Source organism: Lissotriton vulgaris, chromosome 9, assembly GCF_964263255.1.
Source record: "Lissotriton vulgaris chromosome 9, aLisVul1.2, whole genome shotgun sequence".
Classification (NCBI taxonomy): Eukaryota; Metazoa; Chordata; class Amphibia; order Caudata; family Salamandridae; genus Lissotriton; species Lissotriton vulgaris.
The window spans coordinates 1228141454-1228160651 of NC_141697.1; the positions used below are offsets into that span (position 1 = coordinate 1228141454).

The 19198-nt window shown below is 48.7% G+C and overlaps 1 protein-coding gene across 1 annotated transcript in view; it reads right to left on the minus strand.

Moving 5' to 3' along the window:
• Positions 1 to 19198, minus strand: part of LOC147693115 (NUAK family SNF1-like kinase 1) — a 112946-nt gene that overhangs the window by 4875 nt on the left and 88873 nt on the right. Inside the window, exons 5-6 of the mRNA XM_086939364.1 lie at positions 7918 to 8037; positions 4285 to 4417 (exon numbers count right to left, since the gene is read on the minus strand). Coding sequence (XP_086795490.1) covers positions 4285 to 4417; positions 7918 to 8037 — 253 coding nt within the window. The remainder of the gene's footprint in view (positions 1 to 4284; positions 4418 to 7917; positions 8038 to 19198) is intronic.

The following is a 19198-nucleotide window of genomic DNA, read 5'->3' on the forward strand; positions in this document are numbered from 1 at the left end:
CATTGATTTATCATGGTGTATGCTGCACTTTGACTGGTCCCCTGCAGGGAAGCACTAGGTGACTGAAGTGAGGTATGATGGAATCCTAAACCTTTGTGGGCTTGTTTGCTGGGTGACCTGCATGAACCACGGGTGCCACAATAACATTCTTCTCACAAGCGTCTTCTGGCACCCATTATTCCCATTTTGAGGAGGTATATTCCCCTTCTTTGTCGGGCAAGTGCAATGTGACAGCAGATGAATGACTTTCCACTCAATCACAGGTTACATAGGATGAACTTGCTGGACACCCTTGATATCAGACACTGGGTGCATTGCATGGTGTGGGGTGTCGGGGTAGTAGGGTCGTCACAAAAAATCCCCAGATGTCCTCTTAGAAATATGAGGCAGTGGAAATGTCTGACAGGATAAAGTCACAGAGTGCCCCACATAACTTTCCTGCTTTCTTGACTTGCGCCACTTTCAGGCCATGCGCTCTAGGGAAATGCTGGTTGATAAAACTACTCAAAATTCAACTTACCATTTTGGGCCAGCAAAACCCTGCCCACTATGAGACTGGGCACAAGGTAGTCTTACATTATATGGTCAGATGTGGTGAGGGATTTTTGTTGCACTGTTTTGTACATAATCAGAGACTTTTTAACAAGCCCCTAGCACCTCCGGTGCGTCACTTTTAACATGGGAAAAAGTGACATCCCAGCTGAGCAAAGGGCTTGAAAATTAGCTTTTCAATTTTTCTGATCGGGGATCTCAACGAGCACCCATTCGCTTTTCCTTGTCACACCATTTCCATGGGTTGACCATCTTCTTTTGCTACATAGACTGGCGTCTGTGACAGGCATCAAGAGAGGTGAAGTGATCTGGTTTCCATTGTTACCCAAAATATGGGTAAAACAAAGCAGCAGAATTATGCAGGGTTCTCCCCTTTTGCTTCCATATTTTATGCATTCTCCCACTTGTTTTTAACATTAAGAGCTGGGGCTAAAATTACAAAACTATATTGATGATGACTTCCTGATTTTGTCAGAATAAGAGGGATCCACAACTTCTTTAGGAGGGACAAGCAGGTTTGGAGGTGATCACATCCTTCAGTTGAATAGCAAAACAACTGAGTAGGTTTTACTGGGTCCTGAAAGTTAACTGATGACTCCATAAATCTTCCTTTCCACCAAGCTTTCCCTGAGAATGTACTCTAAGACCTTCCCAAATCTCAGTCAGTAGTTCATGTCTCTCTTGCTCTGGTGTTCTCCTCCCTTTTGGCTTCCAGAGTCCTCCTTCAATTGTAAGGACCTTTCTCCTTCTTCCATCCCTTCTGGTTCTGCACCGCTCTGATGCCTTCAGATCGACCCCGACCTCGGTTAAGTCTCCACCTTTCCTTGGTTGAGGATCCTTGATTTTCTCCTTGCCCGCCTTTCCTTCTCGAGTCTCCCCCAAGACCTCCTTCACCTCAGCACTCTGAACTGGCTCTGCGGCATCTCCTACTTCATAAAACACCTTTCAATGAATAAATAAATTCCTTCTGCAGGGTGAAGAGTCTTGGGGTAATCATAGATGGAGCTTGCTCTGCAGCCACAGGTTAGTAAGGGGACCAGGACCACACCTTTCTTCTGTCATCCACAGAAAGATAGTTGTATCTGTACTTACACTTCTTAATCACAAAGCGCACATTGCAACACTTTGAGAAATTTGGAGGCAAATGGCCGTACTCCCACCCTTATATTTTGCAAAGGTTAGCGCAAATACTTTGGGAATAATTTTGTGGTTTCAAAGCATGGACTGGTGGGAGTGCAAACTGTCCAAATTTGACAGCGTACATTCTGCTTGTGCAGGGTGGGAACATCACGAGGAGGTTAGAGAAGTCCCAGGAACCACTGCAATTTCTTTCGTCAACGTTTGAATTGCGGTGTACCGCTCGTTGTGGAATTGTGATGCTGCTTCTTTAAGGGACTTCCTGATTCTGAATTCCTGGATGGAGGTCAGGTGTCTTGTGCAGGTCTCCATCTCAGCATTTGTAACTTTTCACTTGGCGTCTCAAGACAATTCATGCTTCATTGATAGTCATGACCAGGAGTTTTGCGACGCTTAGTGGAAAGTCCCCATGCAGCCGGATGATTGAGCATCCCCACTACCGCAATTGGAAAGACTGATCGCAGGCACAGGGCAACACAAACTTTCAGCTGCAACCAGCCTCTTCTGGGACTATGGACCCTGATTCCTCCAGTACTAAGAGGCACAGTGTTGGGGCAGCAGTTAATGCATATGAGGAATATGGCAATTCTTTGTATCTAGAAATTAGGAGCATTTAATTACAGAGATTGCAGGGTACACACTGTACACGAATGAGGATGGCCATGGGCCTAGGAAAATAAGACCAAATCTCCAGAGGCAACAAGTAAATTGCCTGAATATGAGTTGGAGACTTGATTCACCAATGAATTCAGGGATCAGCTCCCTCTTATTTAGAAAAATATTTCCCCTAAACCAGAAGGTTGTTGAGAAGTTTGGGTCAGGCTTTCCTATGCCCAGCACTGTTCTTCATCTTGGTTATGGTCGTCATTTCAGTCAGGGGGCTCATTGGTGGGACACCCATCTTGTAGGTCTTAGGTTGGAACCATTGTTTGATAATTTCAAAACTGCTTTTAAGGATAATTATTTTCCTTAATTTTTCTGGATCAGACCCGATGGTAGCAAGGAATAAGCTGAACAGCATCAAAATGAGTGCTTCGTGTAGTATTCTTTATAAGTGCTTCAACTCAATTCATCTTCCCTGAGGTCTTCCTCCCTTTCAGGTTAGTCAATCAAGCAGGTGCTCCTCTTGATTTGAAAGTTTAAGGCAGTGGTCTCAAAACCTGGGGTTTTCTATAAAAATATTTATTTGTATTAGCTTCCAAAGAGCCATCCCTGGGACTGCCCCATCCCTGAGCTCCTTGTTTCGCCACTGCCCATCCTCCGTGGACTCACAGGTCACCCAGGCCGCTCGGGGAATCCTAGGAGGCAACTAATCGCCTTCACTGCTTCCACAGGAGCGCCTCTCCTCCTGAGCTCGCTTACAACTCTGCTTGTGGTCCAGACGAGGATGCACAGTGGGACTTCAGATAGTTTTTCTAACCTCTGGGCCAGAAGGCGCCATTTTGACTGCGTGTCCCGCTGGGCCCTATTGCAGACCTCACAATTTGGGCGGTAACGGCAACAAAGCGCCCCAGAGCCCTCCAGGAAATGTTCCTTCTTGGTTTCCCTTCACAGGCTGGCTGGTTGTGTCAGACTGCAGCCATCCATTCCCCAGGATTCCCCCAGATTTGAGATGCAGGGACCACTATTAAGTGGAATCACACGTCCCGTTGGTCATGTCTCTAGCCAAGCCCACCAAAAGAGAATCCAGTTCTCTTGTCTAAAATGATCACCACTTTTCATAAAAACTAGAAAATCCTTCTGCCTATAATTTTCTTGACCCCTTGACTCCTGAAGAAGAGCTTATTGATTCATCTCAATATTAAATAAGTTGACCAGACATTTATTCAAAACAGATATCAAATGAAGTGTTGCAGCTTGTTTGTGGACTCTGAGACATCTCAACAAGGATTGACACTGTCTGCTGCTGCACTCAGCAGAGATTTGCATCAACCCAAGCAGAATGTACCCACATTCCCAGTTGAAGTGGCTCCAACACAAGGGAGTCCACCACAAGGATGCTGGTCTGTTAGAGCAAAGTGAAAAGAGTTTCTAGGATAGGCGTATGCAGGGAAGTGCCGGGGGCCCTCTTAGACTTTCTCCTTTAGGATCTGAATGGGTCAGAAAGTGGCTGCGATTCTGGCCGCATTGTTCTTTACAGAATTAATCGTGGATGATGCATGGAAGTGGTTGACTCAGTAATTGTGGGCAGGAGCCACTTTACCACTTCAGAACTCGCACATGAATCTAAGGACTTAGACAATATTCCAGGGAAAGGGGTAATGATTTGTTTACTTTGCATTATTTCCATTACTCATAATCTTACTCTTCCTCGCTATAGACTTTTAAAACCTCTGGTGGACTTCAACCTATCATTTTCTAATCTGTTTACTTATTGCCAAGGAGGTTTCTGGATCCTGGAGCCTTTCTTAAGTGGACAGAAGAAGGGCTGACATTTGTTGGGTTTTAGAAAGTCCTGCCTGGGTGTGTGGACACACTTTATGAAAGAAGGACTGTGAGGGAGAGAAATGCCTGGAGAAAGTAGATTGCACAGTGAGGCACTTCCTATGGTGTGTGCATTGCCAGGGCTGCTTACAAGAGGCACCATGCTCATACCTGACAGGTGAGGCGGCTTCCTGTATTCACCGGTGCTGACCTGCTCGGCCAGTGTTCGGAAGTTGCTGTTGTCAAAAGGCATGCTACCATAGACCAGCGCGTACAAAAGAACTCCCAGAGCCCAGCAGTCCACCTGGAAAGCAGAAAAGAAGACTGTGAGATCAAGACAACATATTAAGGCTCCATCTTTTCCGTTTTTTAGATCAATAGACCGAGAACCATTTGTTTTCCTGTCTGTGAACCATTTCACTTATTTGTACTGTTATCATTATTGATGTATCTGTTGATTTTGCTCCCCATGTACATTCCCCACCCCAATTGCTATTCACTCTCATGTTCGTATCCCTTCCTATGTAAAGCGCTCTGATATCTGCAAAGATCTTGTTCGCGCTATATAAAACTTTCAAAATAAAATAAATATTGTAATGAGGGAGTGTACAGATATACGGAAAACTAAGCTACATATCCCTTGTAAGGGCCCGTCCGTTCAATCATGATCCGAAGGGCAGGCGGCCACGGCTATCAATTATACTGAAGAAGTTTTCCTGCCTATTCCCTTAGTTGTTCTTTTCAGTGTGCAGCTATCCAGACCTTTGTGATCCTACCAGATATTTATGGGACAGCGCTAGTATCAGCATGGCCTGAGTTTTAGGAAAAAGGCCCTTACTAGAACCTCAAATTGCTCTGCTTTGATTTTAATGAACAGAGATTTACAGACGTTAAAAAATAAAGAGGTTTGGTTAAGTGATCAGGATTCAGTTTATTGCCCTGAACTGATGTGCGAGGGTCTTCTTCAACTTTTATGTGCATTGATGACAGGTGAATAATTGCTTGTCGGAGCACTGCCAGGGAGATTCAGGCGGTCCCGGTGGCGGTCACTGGACAGCTAGATTGGTGTTCCACCCGCCGTATTACACTACTTCAGTGGGACTGCCACAGGACCGCTGCTACTGCTGGGATCCTTGTTCCCGTGGAAGTCGTGCAGCAGTCAGAAGGCATGAAATGCTGGCGGTGCAGCTGCTGACCACCAAGCACATTGTGAGTTTACTCAGTGCCCTCCTTTTCATGGCGGTGAGCCTGCCATAAAAAGGGTGGCGGTCAGAAATCTAAGGTGAGCCTACAGGGCCCACTAGTGCCTCTGTGCACAGGTGTGCATACAGGGGGGGCACATGACATGCCCCCCTGTCTATATGCACCCCCATGTTCCTGCTTCCTGCTTCGAATTAAATGCACAACATTGTGCGTTTCGGTCCGTGCAGGAATGTGCTTTGGGGTTCCCATTGCGGCGCCTTTCTAAGGCTCCCCACCTGGTCTGCCAAAGCACCGCCCACCAGACCAGGAGAGAGCTTCTAATCTTGCGGGTGGTCGGCGAATGGCTTATGCAATTTGGCAGCGGGGTGCTGGCATGGCGGCCCGCTGCCACACCACCAATGTCTTAACCAGGACCTCAGTCTCTCGCTTTCCAAGGAGACGCGCTGATGGAGAGGTTCTTTCTCCCGCGCTTCTGCAAGGGGACCGAATGCTGGACTCGCTCCTGTAAAGCTGCATCGTTGGCTAACAGACTGCCACGGTTCAGTTGGGACCTGGCGGCATTCCCATACTCAATTGAAGCCTTTTCAAGCTGCCTACTCCAAAACCCACTTTTTTTGGTACCCCACTAAATACGTACAGGCCAGTGCTGCTTCTTCGTTTCAGAGATTCTTCTTCCAGTGAATTGGGTTCCACCCAAGCTCGATACGAGCACAACATCGCACCTGGTCTGCATGTCTTCTATAGTGGCTCCAAGTGCTCAACGACCTCACCAAAGACACTCTTCAAAGCATGCGACTTGTATGTATATGTTTTATGTTCTATTCATCTTAACCAGAGTGGACATACCCAACCATGCTTTCTAATTTACATGTTAAAACTACAATAATTTCCATATACATTTCAGAAAAGAAAGTTGTTTCATTCATGTCACATAAAAAGCCTATAGAATGCACGCATCAGCAGTATTTACCATTATAACTTTTTCAACCCCATATGATAATCCACGTTCTCATTCATATGCAAAACACACACATCCTCTTATATACGCCACTCATTCCAAACCCCGCCCTATTTTCACCCGTTGTTATCAGGAGTGAGTGTTATATGTGGCTGGGGGCACATTTGGGGAATGAAATGCAGTATTTGTAAAGCATGAACAATACCCAAGGGTGTGACGGTGCTGGGGGCCGTCAGGAAGATTAATCGAGCTATTGACCAAAGTCACGTGGTGCTTGGCTAACCTGCTGCCGCACCAGGCATCGAACCGTGAGCCCCCGTGCTTAGGAGGCAGGCGCCCTGGCCGCTGCGCCACACCTCTTCCCGTTTGGGGAACACAGGTGGGAGGTTGAAGCATGCCATACTTCAGCAGTTTTCACAGTGAAAGTGGAACTAAAACTTCCTACAACTTTAGAAGAAACAAAAGCTTGGCGGGTGAACTGATTGTTCATGTTGCTAAAAAAAATAGAATAAAAGGGCTCGTGAGTTGTGACGAAGGCATAATAAGGCCTCATAAGCGCTGCGTTTTTGAAAAAGGAATGATTTGAAATGGATGGAAATCTTTGAGTGTCTGTTTAATCCATTCTGTTTGTGCTGCAGTCCAGCAGGAAATAACTCCCCCCTTGGGAGTTACAGTACCACAAATGCATGCACCAATCAATACATCGCCCAATCAGAGCTAATCCGCAGTATGCTCTATCTATTTATATATATCTCTTTGCCCTTAGTCCCACTGTAGTATAGAAAAGACACTATGTCACAAAGAGAACATGCCCAGTTAAGACTCTTATATAGTTTAATAAACATGCACTGACAAATGCAAATCAATTCATGCAGTAAAACACCTTAGAAACACTTTGCAATGTATTTCCATTACATCAAAATAAATATATATTGTGGTATCGAGTTTACACTGGAAGCCATTTTTCCGGGCTACTCAATTGTAAGGGACTCTGCTGAGGGCAAAGGTCCTAGATGCAGGTAAGTGTCAGAAAGGCCCCGCGCTTGAGCCACACCCAAACAGCAGACCCCTAGGGCTTCCCATCTAATTATCACAGCCCTGGGGTCACTAAGACCTGTGAGTTTGTGGTGAAACGTGCTGCTGTTGCAGTGCTTGCCCTCATGTGTGGCTGAGCACAATTTGCTATTGTTGCAGTTTCTGCACAAGCAGTTCCGGGGCATAATTGCGGATGTCAAAGAGTCTGCAAGGGGGAAAAACGAATCAAAACGAGTCCCTAAACCCAACACCGGCCCATCTGTCAAGGTCATTTATTGCAGTCTGACGGTGGTACCTTAAGGCAGCTGCCTATGGTAGCCTAAAGCTAGCACCAGCCCTGCCCTTGGCACCAGGATAAGTGCAAAAGCACACCTGATACCCGGTGCAGATACATTATATGTACCATAGGGCCATAAATGACGCAGACACGTGATTCCGGCAATCACTGCTCTGTGGGATTTAGTGATGCGCCTGGCCTGCACAGGGGAGAGCTTCTTCTCAAAAGGATCAGAATGTAGGTGGCTTCTATCAGTTGTGGTTTGTGTCTGCTGAGTGTCTGCGTCCTCTGCATGTTTGGAACACCCAGCCAATCACATTGCACCACTCACCTCTGGTCCTTGGTAAGGTAGACCGTTCACGATCTCCGGAGACGCGTAGAGCGGGCTTCCGCAGAACGTCTCGAGGACTTGGTTGCGCTTGTAGATGGTGGACAGCCCAAAATCTGCGAGCTGGAAGTGAGTCAAGAGAAGCACAGCATGTAACAAACTCCCTTACAAACCTCTCACAAATCACAGACGTGGTCCTGCAAATACTTCCTGCTTACAAATGATTGGCCGGCTCACGGAACAACAAGAGCTTGTTCATTTATAGGTATTTGTTGAGTACGAACCTTGCGCCAAGAGGCCGGGATGGTCTAAATCCGGTTGGGAAGCCAAGACCCCCTGCACTATGGTAAGGAGAAGGGTTACAAGCAGGTGGATCTAAGGGGGTTGGACTGGAGGACACAATGAACCTTAAGGCAACTGGGAGGGTGCAGGGAAATGTGACTGAGTCTTGAACTCATGTCTCAAGGTGGAGAAAGGAAGCTTCAGGAAAGGGTGGCGGAGTGAGCGTCAAAGTCATGGGGCAAAGTCAGGCAGGATTAGGGTCCCAGTCTTTTAAGCGATGGTTTCCGCTACTTTTTAGCAAAGAGAGTCTGGCTTGAGGTCTTACATGGCGAGATCCTCTGCTAGGTAGGGTGAGTTCTCAGCTAACTATGCCAGGGCTTGCCCCTGTACCTGGTGCCGTAGACTTGATGCTGATGCAAGTCTGGAAAGCGAGCTGATGGAGGGAGCTTGGGGTAGGATTAAAGGGCCCGCATTTCCTGTTGTCGCAACATGAAAGATTCATTGTAAGGAGTGAGAAAAGACTGGAGGAATGTTGAGCAAGCCCTCCCCTAGGAGCACCAACACACCTCCTGGCATGCACACACAACACAACTGAGCAAATACGCAGTTTAGTTAAGACCTCCCGTAAATTCACGGGCCCAGAAAAGGCTACGTAAAGTATGAATGTAGTAAAAACACATGAGTGATGTATGCAGGTGATGCATAAAGTGGTGAGAAGAGAGAAAAGTCTAAAAATTTCAAGAGTGAACCCATAAGAAAACAAGCATTTACAATGCAATGGTTTTGCCTTTGTTAAAGTTTGAGCTGTTGGCAAAGCTCTTGACCTTTTTTTTTAACATAATCCACCACACCTCAAATAAATACATGCATCCTAGTTCCATCTTTTGAGCTTTCACCAAAAACGTGTGCGGGACCAGGTGTCAGAATAGCGCTTGGTGAGCTGCCAGACCGCACAAGCGCTTTGGACAGCTGACAGTAGACCTGCACCAACCGTTTCCCTTTTTAAAATCACGCTCCGGGCACAATAGACTGGGAACAAGAACGCGCGTCACAGGAGCTATTTATAGTACAGGGCCCGGTACTGGCTTGTGTGCTTTCCTTGGCCGTGTTTGTGCTACGCACTTTCCCAGCGGGGCCATTGACTCAGCGCCGCAGGTAACAGTGACTGCGTGTACCCGGCTGCACGCTGCCGTCAGCACCTCCGCTTCCGTGAAGGGAGACCGCGGAGGGAAAGCGACGGTTCCGGGCAGCGTTTGCTCGTCCATTACCGGCAGTGGTCAGAACGGCCAGGACCTATTTTCTTTTGTGAATTAACAACTGGAAAGGCAAACTCCAGGGGCCTCTCTGCTTTGCAGAGCGAGCGGCGTCCTGGTAGCTACGGAAAAAAAAATAGCCCGGCACAGACGTCAGCAGAGGGGAGGGAGCCCAGCTGACGCGCAGGGTAAACACTGCGGATTTCCAAATCGGGAGAAGCACGAGAACAGGGGGCGGGCCCAGAGCCTAGAGGAAAGCACGGTCACCAGCGGGAGGGGGGCGGGAACGGGGACGGGAGACGCTGCGAGCAGGAGAGGGGGTGGGAACAGCGGGAAATTAAAGCAAGCACTCACCTGGACTTCTTCCGGGTGCCTTCAATGCCGGACCGGATTCGGGGGCGTTCCCGGCTTTCGGCTGACGTCGCGTGACGTCGGCAAAAGCCAAAGAATCTCGGGAACGCCCCCGTGTCTGGTCCGGCATTGACGGACAGGCCCCTCGTCCAATGGCTAGGCTCCATTTATGGAGCCAGCCAATGAATGACGAGGGCCGACCCAAACCCACACACAGTACTCATTAGGTTTTTGCCTGCGCAAAAAAGATGCGCAGAGCACATCTTTTTCGCGAGGCAAAACCTAAAAAGCAAGTGCATGAATTGAACATTTGGAGATGTATATATATGTATGTATGTAAGTAACAAAGGCATAATTACTTTGTGTTCCCCAAGGACTATAGGTATTCTCAAGCAAAGTCCCAAAATGGTCGGCTATTGGTAATGAAAGGTACATATAGATGAAAGTAGAGTTGTGTCCAGGTACCCCTACAGAGGCCATTCGTAATTGCTCAGGTGGAATTCCATGCGGGCCTACCCCGGGCTGACTGAGGGGAGGGCGCGGCTCAGGTGGCATAGCTGGGAGCTGCACCAGTGCAGTGTCGCAAGAGCAGGCTTGTTTGGACGAGCTCCAACACGACCGGCTCTTGGACCCAGGAGACAGCGGGCGCCGCATCTCTTATAATGAGCGCTGGGGCTTCCTGGAGTCCTGGGCTGCTTGAAGCGAGCGCAGAGCGGGAGGACCGAAGGGAGCGCTCTTGGGCTGCGCCGGCTGCCACCCTCGGACTGCCGGCATCCTGTCCTCGGTCTGCCCCTCCCTGCCCACCTGAACTCCAGGACCTTGGACTGCCCTCCCAGGGGCTTCGGACTGAGATGGGCGCCTCCCACACCCTGCCCGTGGAGGTCGAGGAGCTCGTGAACAAGACAGGATGTGAGTATTTCTACACTTCACAGAACTTACCCTGCTGTTCGCCGGGGGCAGGGAGGGCGCCTTTTAAAAGTACAATAATAGAGATATTTGGATCTTGCCTATTTTAAAGGACGCTTGTGTGTACCTAGTGCTTAACTTTCATTGTAGGACGAGCTGCAAATTAATTAAAGGTAATCAACGTACATTGTAAAATATTACAAAACGTCTGAGCGCATTTCTAATCGTTTCTAAGCGTTCCAATTCCGGTTGTTTATGGAATTGGGTCAAATGGTGGTAAAGTGACATGTCCAAGAAAACACAGTTTGTTCGTGTAACACGGGGCGGGAAACGGGGGAGGAGAGACGCAGAAGTGCCGGCAATGCCGGAACAGATTCGGGGGCGTTCCCGGCTTTCGCCTGACGTCGCGTGACGTCGGCAAAAGCCAAAGAATCTCGGGAACGCCCCCGTGTCTGGTCCGGCATTGACGGACAGGCCCCTCGTCCAATGGCTAGGCTCCATTTATGGAGCCAGCCAATGAATGACGAGGGCCGACCCAAACCCACACACAGTACTCATTAGGTTTTTGCCTGCGCAAAAAAGATGCGCAGAGCGCATCTTTTTGGCGAGGCAAAACCTAAAGAAGAGCATCCGCAGGGGGGAGGAGGTGGGCAGGGTGTGTACATTTTGTGACCACCTTGAAAATAAGACTTCATGGGCATTCACAAAAGATGTTAAATGTATTTGTAACATAGTGGTGCATGTATTGTGAAATATGGGGTAAAGTGCACCAATCAATTTGAATCTCAGACTATAGGTGTAGAAAGGGACCAATGTGTGGTAAATATGTGAAAAAGCATGAGGTGGAGAAAAGCAAAAGACGTAAGTAACAACTCCCCCACAGCAGTAGAATCAGTTACTGCACCCACAACCCTTTGATGAAACAACTTTACCTTTACATGCTAAAAGCATATGACCAATTCACAAAAGTGAGCTTTGAAAAATGTCAGGCAATGAGAGAGGTGATGATTTTGGGGTCCCCCTAACCTAGGGGGGGGGACAAGCAGATACCTTGAACTTCAAAGAGCATATCATTCTGAACGATGCAGTGGTGGTCCTATCCTCCTAGGACCACCTCAAGCACAGTTATGGGCAAAAATACAATCCCAACCAAAGGCCCAGCAAAGCATTATGGGAAGAGATTAGCAGTGGGCAGTGAATATTATTAGCTCAGCTGAGCCAGAGAGCTGCTGCCACTTGAGGATTGTTTTGATATTGGATACTAATAATTTTCACTGCAAAAGAAAGTTAAAAATGTGCTCTTCTATTCAAAGCAGATTTCTTACTTTTGGGGAATTTGCAACATATTTCAGGAACAACCACGGGAATATTGGATTGTCAGTATCCAATAGTATGCACATATACAAGGATTTAATGAAAAAGTGTTACAGCATAGGCAAAAACATTTTCCTGGGGAGAAACCCTTTTCCTAAACCAATCTTTAATATGCCAACAGTAAAATTCCACCTACTTGTAAGGAAAACATGCAACGATTCCTGAATCTTCGAAATAGGAATTGGATTTTGCTCTCACAAATAATGTTTCGGTGTACATTGAACTTAAGTATGCAAACATATTTAAGAACTAGGCCAAATGTGAGTTATGACTTTTTGTGAATCGAGCCAGAGGTCACAAAAAAAAGATTGGCAGTGCCTGGTCTGCACATTATAGACAACTAGATTAAAAAAATGAAGAGCATAAATATGAGCCCCTTTGTGTGGCTCTTGCACCATGCTACTTGGTGCCAGAGCGATGCAAATGAAAAACAAGAGACCAGGCAAGACCACTTTGCGTGACCCTACGTGGCTTGATAAATCTCGAGTATTGTAATGCAGCCTAAATTGTTGTGTTGCATTACTCTGCGCCAGGAGGCGTTTCCATGGGTGTTCCCACACAACATCCATACGTTTTGAAGCATTTGCAGATGTACAAGAACAGGTAAACTTGGGAATGCCCCAAAAATATACACCTCCTCAGGAGATTCCTAACAAGGAGAAATATCTTAATTTGCCCCCGTTTTTTCCTCTTTCTATGTCTGCTACATTCTGCAGCAGACATAGAAAGAGGAAAAATCATGTCAGAATTGTTTTTGTGCAGGATGGTGCCCCTTCCTGCTCACAAACAATCCAGCATGCAACGCAGGCCCCTTTGCACCATAGTTCAAGGGTGCCTGCATTTGCGCTAGGCGGCCAAAACAGCGCCAGCGCAGGGAAAAGGACAGTGATGCATCTTCTTGCCTTAAATATGGCGCGTTCCTGCCCTTTCCCACAGTGACGCAGCGCAGGAATGAGACTTGCTGCGCCGCGCCCCTTTTTCATAAATATGGCCCTAGATGAGTAATACTACACCCAGAGCTTTGCAGCATGACTGCGGATTTATCATTTTTGAAATTCATAGAATATTTCTAGGCTAAGCTTAGTAATCCTGCAGCAGTTCTAGAGTTCCAAGTGACGTGACACGTTTGTGAATTCCATAATTGCATGAGCAGCAATGCATGTGTATATCTTCTCTTGGAAAGAAATCTTAGTTAGAGCAAATGCACTTTATCTTTCACCTAGGTGTCAGCATTTCTCCCCTAGGAGGACTCTTTGCCCTTCATCCCAACAATGTTGGGTGGTTCCTTCCACTTCTTTCGAAGGATATTAACCTATTTCTGTTTGGTTATGGTTCAGAGAGCTGTTTGTAAACACTCATGCGTGTGTAAGTCTGTGGGTGCGCATAAACCTCCAAGCCATTCATGCGCTTGGCGCCCAGGGCCGGATTCACAGAACTAACTTAAGACAAAATCCTAAACTTACTACCATTTCGGTATTCACAGAAGGCACTTACTCATTTCGGTATTTACAGAAGTTAGGACTCCTAACTTTACTACTCCTAAACTGAGAAAAATCCTAACTTTCAGACTTTCGGTCTTCACAGAAGCGATTTAGGAGTAATAAAGTTAGGAATCCTAACTTCTGTGAAAACCAAAATGAGTAAGTGCCTTTCATTGAATACCGAAACGAGTAAGTGCCTTCTGTGAATACCAAAATGAGTAAGGGCCTTCTGTGAATACCAAAATGAGTAAGTGCCTTCTGTGAATACGAAAATGGTAGTACGTTTAGGATTTTGTCTTAAGTTAGTTCTGTGAATGGGGCCCTCATTCTGCATCCTCTCGAATATATTTACTCACATAAAAATATTTATGCCAGAAAATCCTTTCACATGGACAAAGCAGCCTTTTGTGAATTGCAAAAGTGAGCTTGCACTCATCAAAAAAGCCTACGTGTGCATGTAAGTCAGACATTTGAATGGAAATAGTTTTGGGGCTCGAGCCCAGGAGGGTTTTTAAGATAAAAATAGAGTGTATACTTTTGTTTCCAAAATTCAGCTCTGAAAACAAAATAAAACAAACACTGAAAGTTACAAAAGTTGCAGTGGCAGGGTCCACCTCTACGCTGACTGCGAGCATCACCGGTCCATGGTGTGTGAACGGGTTCATACAAGGTGATGTATGTTTGTGTGGACATGGCGATGAGGAATGTGACGTGCTGATGTCCCACTGAGGTGGAATAATGCCCCAGAATGGGGGTGCTGGTGGTGGGGCGTGGGTTCTGGCTGGGTTTGCAGTTCTAGCTCCGTCTGGCTGCACAAACGAGAATGAATCTGATGGGCCGAATCTAATGAGCCTGCCTGATCCTGGCCTGACCTTCAGAGGCTGAGGGAGAGGCCGGTATTGTCAACAGGGGGTCAGGGCAGCTGTAACGAACTGTCACAGGATGATTTATGAACCTGTAAAATGAGCAAAATGATTTATGGCAGTAATTTATGACAGTCCGGGACGATTTATGTCCAGGGGCATGGAATTATGACCAGGGCACTCTATTGAAAGAGCTATTTTATACACGTCATGCAAATAAAACTACGGCCAACATCGACCACAATAGAACAACGGGTGTTGGCAGCTTTGTTGTATGTACATAGGTGATGGTTTGCATGCCTGTTGGAGTTGGCACAGTGGAGGGTTATCATTTAGGAGCAAAAAGCGTGTTTGAACAGTTGGTGTTAAAGAGTTCATAGACCAGGGCAGCTTGTCTTCCACCCTTTAATCCTCCCAGAGCCTCTACAATATTGACTAACATGTCAGATTGTTAGAGTGTCACCTCCTCTGAGACTCACAGGTGTTCCTGTCACCTCCTCTGAGACTCCCATGTGTACCTGTCACCTCCTCAGAGACTCACAGGTGTTCCTGTCACCTCCTCTGAGACTCACAGGTGTTCCTGTCACCTCCTCTGAGACTCACAGGTGTTCCTATCACCTCCTCTGAGACTCACAGGTGTTCCTGTCACCTTCTCTGAGCCTCCCAGGTTTTCCTGTCACCTCCTCTGAGACTCTCAGGTGTTCCTGTCACCTTCTCTCAGACTCACAGGGGTTCCTGCCACCTCCTCTGGGACTCAGAGGTGTTACTGAGTGTCACCTCCTCTGAAACTCCCAAGTGTACCTGTCACCTCCTCTGAGACTCCCAGGTGTTCCTGCCACCTCCTCTGAGACTCACAGGTGTACCTGTCACCTCCTCTGAGACTCACAGGTGTTCCTGTCACCTCCTCTGAGACTCACAGGTGTTCCTATCACCTCCTCTGAGACTCACAGGTGTTCCTGTCACCTCCTCTGAGATTCACAGGTGTTCCTGTCACCTCCTTTGAGACTCACAGGTGTTCCTATCACCTCCTCCGAGACTCACAGGTGTTCCTGTCACCTTCTCTGAGCCTCCAAGGTTTTCCTGTCACCTCTTCTGAGACTCCCAGGTGTTCCTGTCACCTCCTCTGAGACTCCCAGGTGTTCCTGTCACCTCCTCTGAGACTCACAGGTGCTCCTATCACCTCCTCTGAGACTCACAGGTGTTCCTGTCACCTTCTCTGAGACTCACAGGTGCTCCTATCACCTCCTCTGAGACTCACAGTTGTTCCTGTCACCTTCTCTGAGTCTCCCAGGTTTTCCTGTCACCTCCTCTGAGACTCCCAGGTGTTCCTGTCACCTTCTCTCAGACTCACAGGTGTTCCTGTCACCTCCTCTGGGACTCAGAGGTGTTACTGAGTGTCACCTCCTCTTAGACTCACAGGTGTTCCTGTCACCTCCTCTGGGACTCACAGGTGTTACTGAGTGTCACCTCCTCTGAGACTCCCAGGTGTACCTGTCACCTCCTCTGAGACTCCCAGGTGTTCCTGTCACCTCATCTGAGACTCACAGGTGTGCCTGTCACCTCCTCTGAGACTCACAGGTGTTCCTGTCACCTCCGCTGAGACTCCCAGGTGTTCCTGTCACCTTCTCTCAGACTCACAGGGGTTCCTGTCACCTCCTCTGGGACTCAGAGGTGTTACTGAGTGTCACCTCCTCTTAGACTCACAGGTGTTCCTGTCACCTCCTCTGGGACTCACAGGTGTTACTGAGTGTCACCTCCTCTGAGACTCCCAGGTGTACCTGTCACCTCCTCTGAGACTCCCAGGTGTTCCTGTCACCTCCTCTAAGACTCACAGGTGTTCCTGTCACCTCCTCTGAGACTCACGGGTGTTCCTATCACCTCCTCTGAGACTCACAGGTGTTCCTGTCACCTTCTCTGAGCCTCCCAGGTGTTCCTATCACCTCCTCTGAGAATCACAGGTGTTCCTGTCACCTCCTCTGAGACTCACAGGTGTTCCTGTCACCTCCTCTGAGACTCACAGGTGTTCCTATCACCTCCTCTGAGACTCACAGGTGTTCCTGTCACCTTCTCCGAGCCTCCCAGGTTTTCCTGTCACCTCCTCTGAGACTCCCAGGTGTTCCTGTCACCTCCTCTGAGACTCCCAGGTGTTCCTGTCACCTCCTCTGAGACTCACAGGTGTTCCTGTCACCTCCTCTGAGACTCCCAGGTTTTCCTGTCACCTCCTCTGAGACTCCCAGGTGTTCCTGTCACCTTCTCTCAGACTCACAGGGGTTCCTGTCACCTCCTCTGGGACTCAGAGGTGTTACTGAGTGTCACCTCCTCTTAGACTCACAGGTGTTCCTGGCACCTCCTCTGGGACTCACAGGTGTTACTGAGTGTCACCTCCTCTGAGACTCCCAGGTGTACCCGTCACCTCCTCTGAGACTCCCAGGTGTTCCTGTCACCTCCTCTGAGACTCACAGGTGTGCCTGTCACCTCCTCTGAGACTCACAGGTGTTCCTGTCACCTCCACTGAGACTCCCAGGTGTTCCTGTCACCTTCTCTCAGACTCACAGGGGTTCCTGTCACCTCCTCTGGGACTCAGAGGTGTTACTGAGTGTCACCTCCTCTTAGACTCACAGGTGTTCCTGTCACCTCCACTGGGACTCACAGGTGTTACTAAGTGTCACCTCCTCTGAGACTCCCAGGTGTACCTGTCACCTCCTCTGAGACTCCCAGGTGTTCCTGTCACCTCCTCTGACACTCACAGGTGTTCCTGTCACCTCCTCTGAGACTCGCAGGTGTTCCTATCACCTCCTCTGAGACTCACAGGTGTTCCTGTCACCTCCTCTGAGACTCACAGGTTTTCCTGTCACCTCCTCTGAGACTCCCAGGTGTTCCTGTCACCTTCTCTCAGACTCACAGGGGTTCCTGTCACCTTCTCTGGGACTCAGAGGTGTTACTGAGTGTCACCTCCTCTTAGACTCACAGGTGTTCCTGTCACCTCCTCTGGGACTCACAGGTGGTACTGAGTGTCACCTCCTCTGAGACTCCCAGGTGTACCTGTCACCTCCTCTGAGACTCCCAGGTGTTCCTGTCACCTCCTCTGAGACTCACAGGTGTGCCTGTCACCTCCTCTGAGACTCCCAGGTGTTCCTGTCACCTCCTCTGAGACTCACAGGTGTGCCTGTCACCTCCTCTGAGACTCACAGGTGTTCCTGTCACCTCCTCTGAGACTCCCAGGTGTCACTGTCACCTTATCTCAGACTCACAGGGGTTCCTGTCACCTCCTCTGGGACTCAGAGGTGTTACTGAGTGTCACCTCCTCTTAGACTCACAGGTGTTCCTGTCACCTCCTCTGGGACTCACAGGTGTTACTGAGTGTCACCTCCTCTGAGACTCCCAGGTGTACCTGTCACCTCCTCTGAGACTCCCAGGTGTTCCTGTCACCTCCTCTGAGACTCACAGGTGTACCTGTCACCTCCTCTGAGACTCACAGGTGTTCCTGTCACCTCCTCTGAGACCCCCAGGTGTTCCTGTCACCTTCTCTCAGACTCACAGGGGTTCCTGTCACCTCCTCTGGGACTCAGAGGTGTTACTGAGTGTCACCTCCTCTTAGACTCACATGAGTTCCTGTCACCTCCTCTGGGACTCACAGGTGTTACTGAGTGTCACCTCCTCTGAGACTCACATGTGTACCTGTCACCTCCTCTGAGACTCCCAGGTGTACCTGTCACCTCCTCTGAGACTCCCAGGTGTTCCTGTCACCTCCTCTGAGACTCCCAGGTGTTCCTGTCACCTCCTCTGAGACTCCCAGGTGTTCCTGTCACCTCCTCTGGGACTCACAGGTGTTACTGTCACCTCCTCTGAGACTCCCAGGTGTTCCTGAAACCTCCTCTGAGACTCACAGGTGTTCCTTTAACCTCCTCTGAGACTCACAGGTGTTCCTGTCACCTCCTCTGGGACTCACAGGTGTTACTGAGTGTCACCTCCTCTGAGACTCCCAGGTGTACCTGTCACCTCCTCTGAGACTCACAGGTGTTCCTCTCACCTCCTCTCAGACTCACAGGGGTTCCTGTCACCTCCTCTGGGACTCAGAGGTGTTACTGAGTGTCACCTCCTCTGAGACTCCCAGGTGTACCTGTCACCTCCTCCGAGACTCCCAGGTGTTCCTGTCACCTCCTCTGAGACTCCCAGGTGTTCCTGTCACCTCCTCTGGGACTCACAGGTGTTACTGTCACCTCCTCTGAGACTCCCAGGTGTTCCTGAAACCTCCTCTGAGACTCACAGGTGTTCCTTTAACCTCCTCTGAGACTCACATGTGTTCCTGTCACCTCCTCTGAGACTCACAGGTGTTCCTGTCACCTCCTCTGAGACTCACAGGTGTTCCTGTCACCTCCTCTGAGACTCACATGTGTTCCTGTCACCTCCTCTAGGACTCACAGGTGTTCCTGTCACCTTCTCTGAGCCTCCCAGGTTTTCCTGTCACCTCCTCTGAGACTCCCAGGTGTACCTGTCACCTCCTCTGGGACTCACAGGTGCTACTGAGTGTCACCTCCTCTGAGACTCACAGGTGTTCCTGTCACCTCCTCTTGGACTCACAGGTGTTACTGAGTGTCACCTCCTCTGAGACTCACAGGTGTTCCTGTCACCTCCTCTGAGACTCACAGGTGTTCCTGTCACCTCCTCTAGGACTCACAGGTGTTCCTGTCACCTTCTCTGAGCCTCCCAGGTTTTCCTGTCACCTCCTCTGAAACTCCCAGGTGTACCTGTCACCTCCTCTGGGACTCACAGG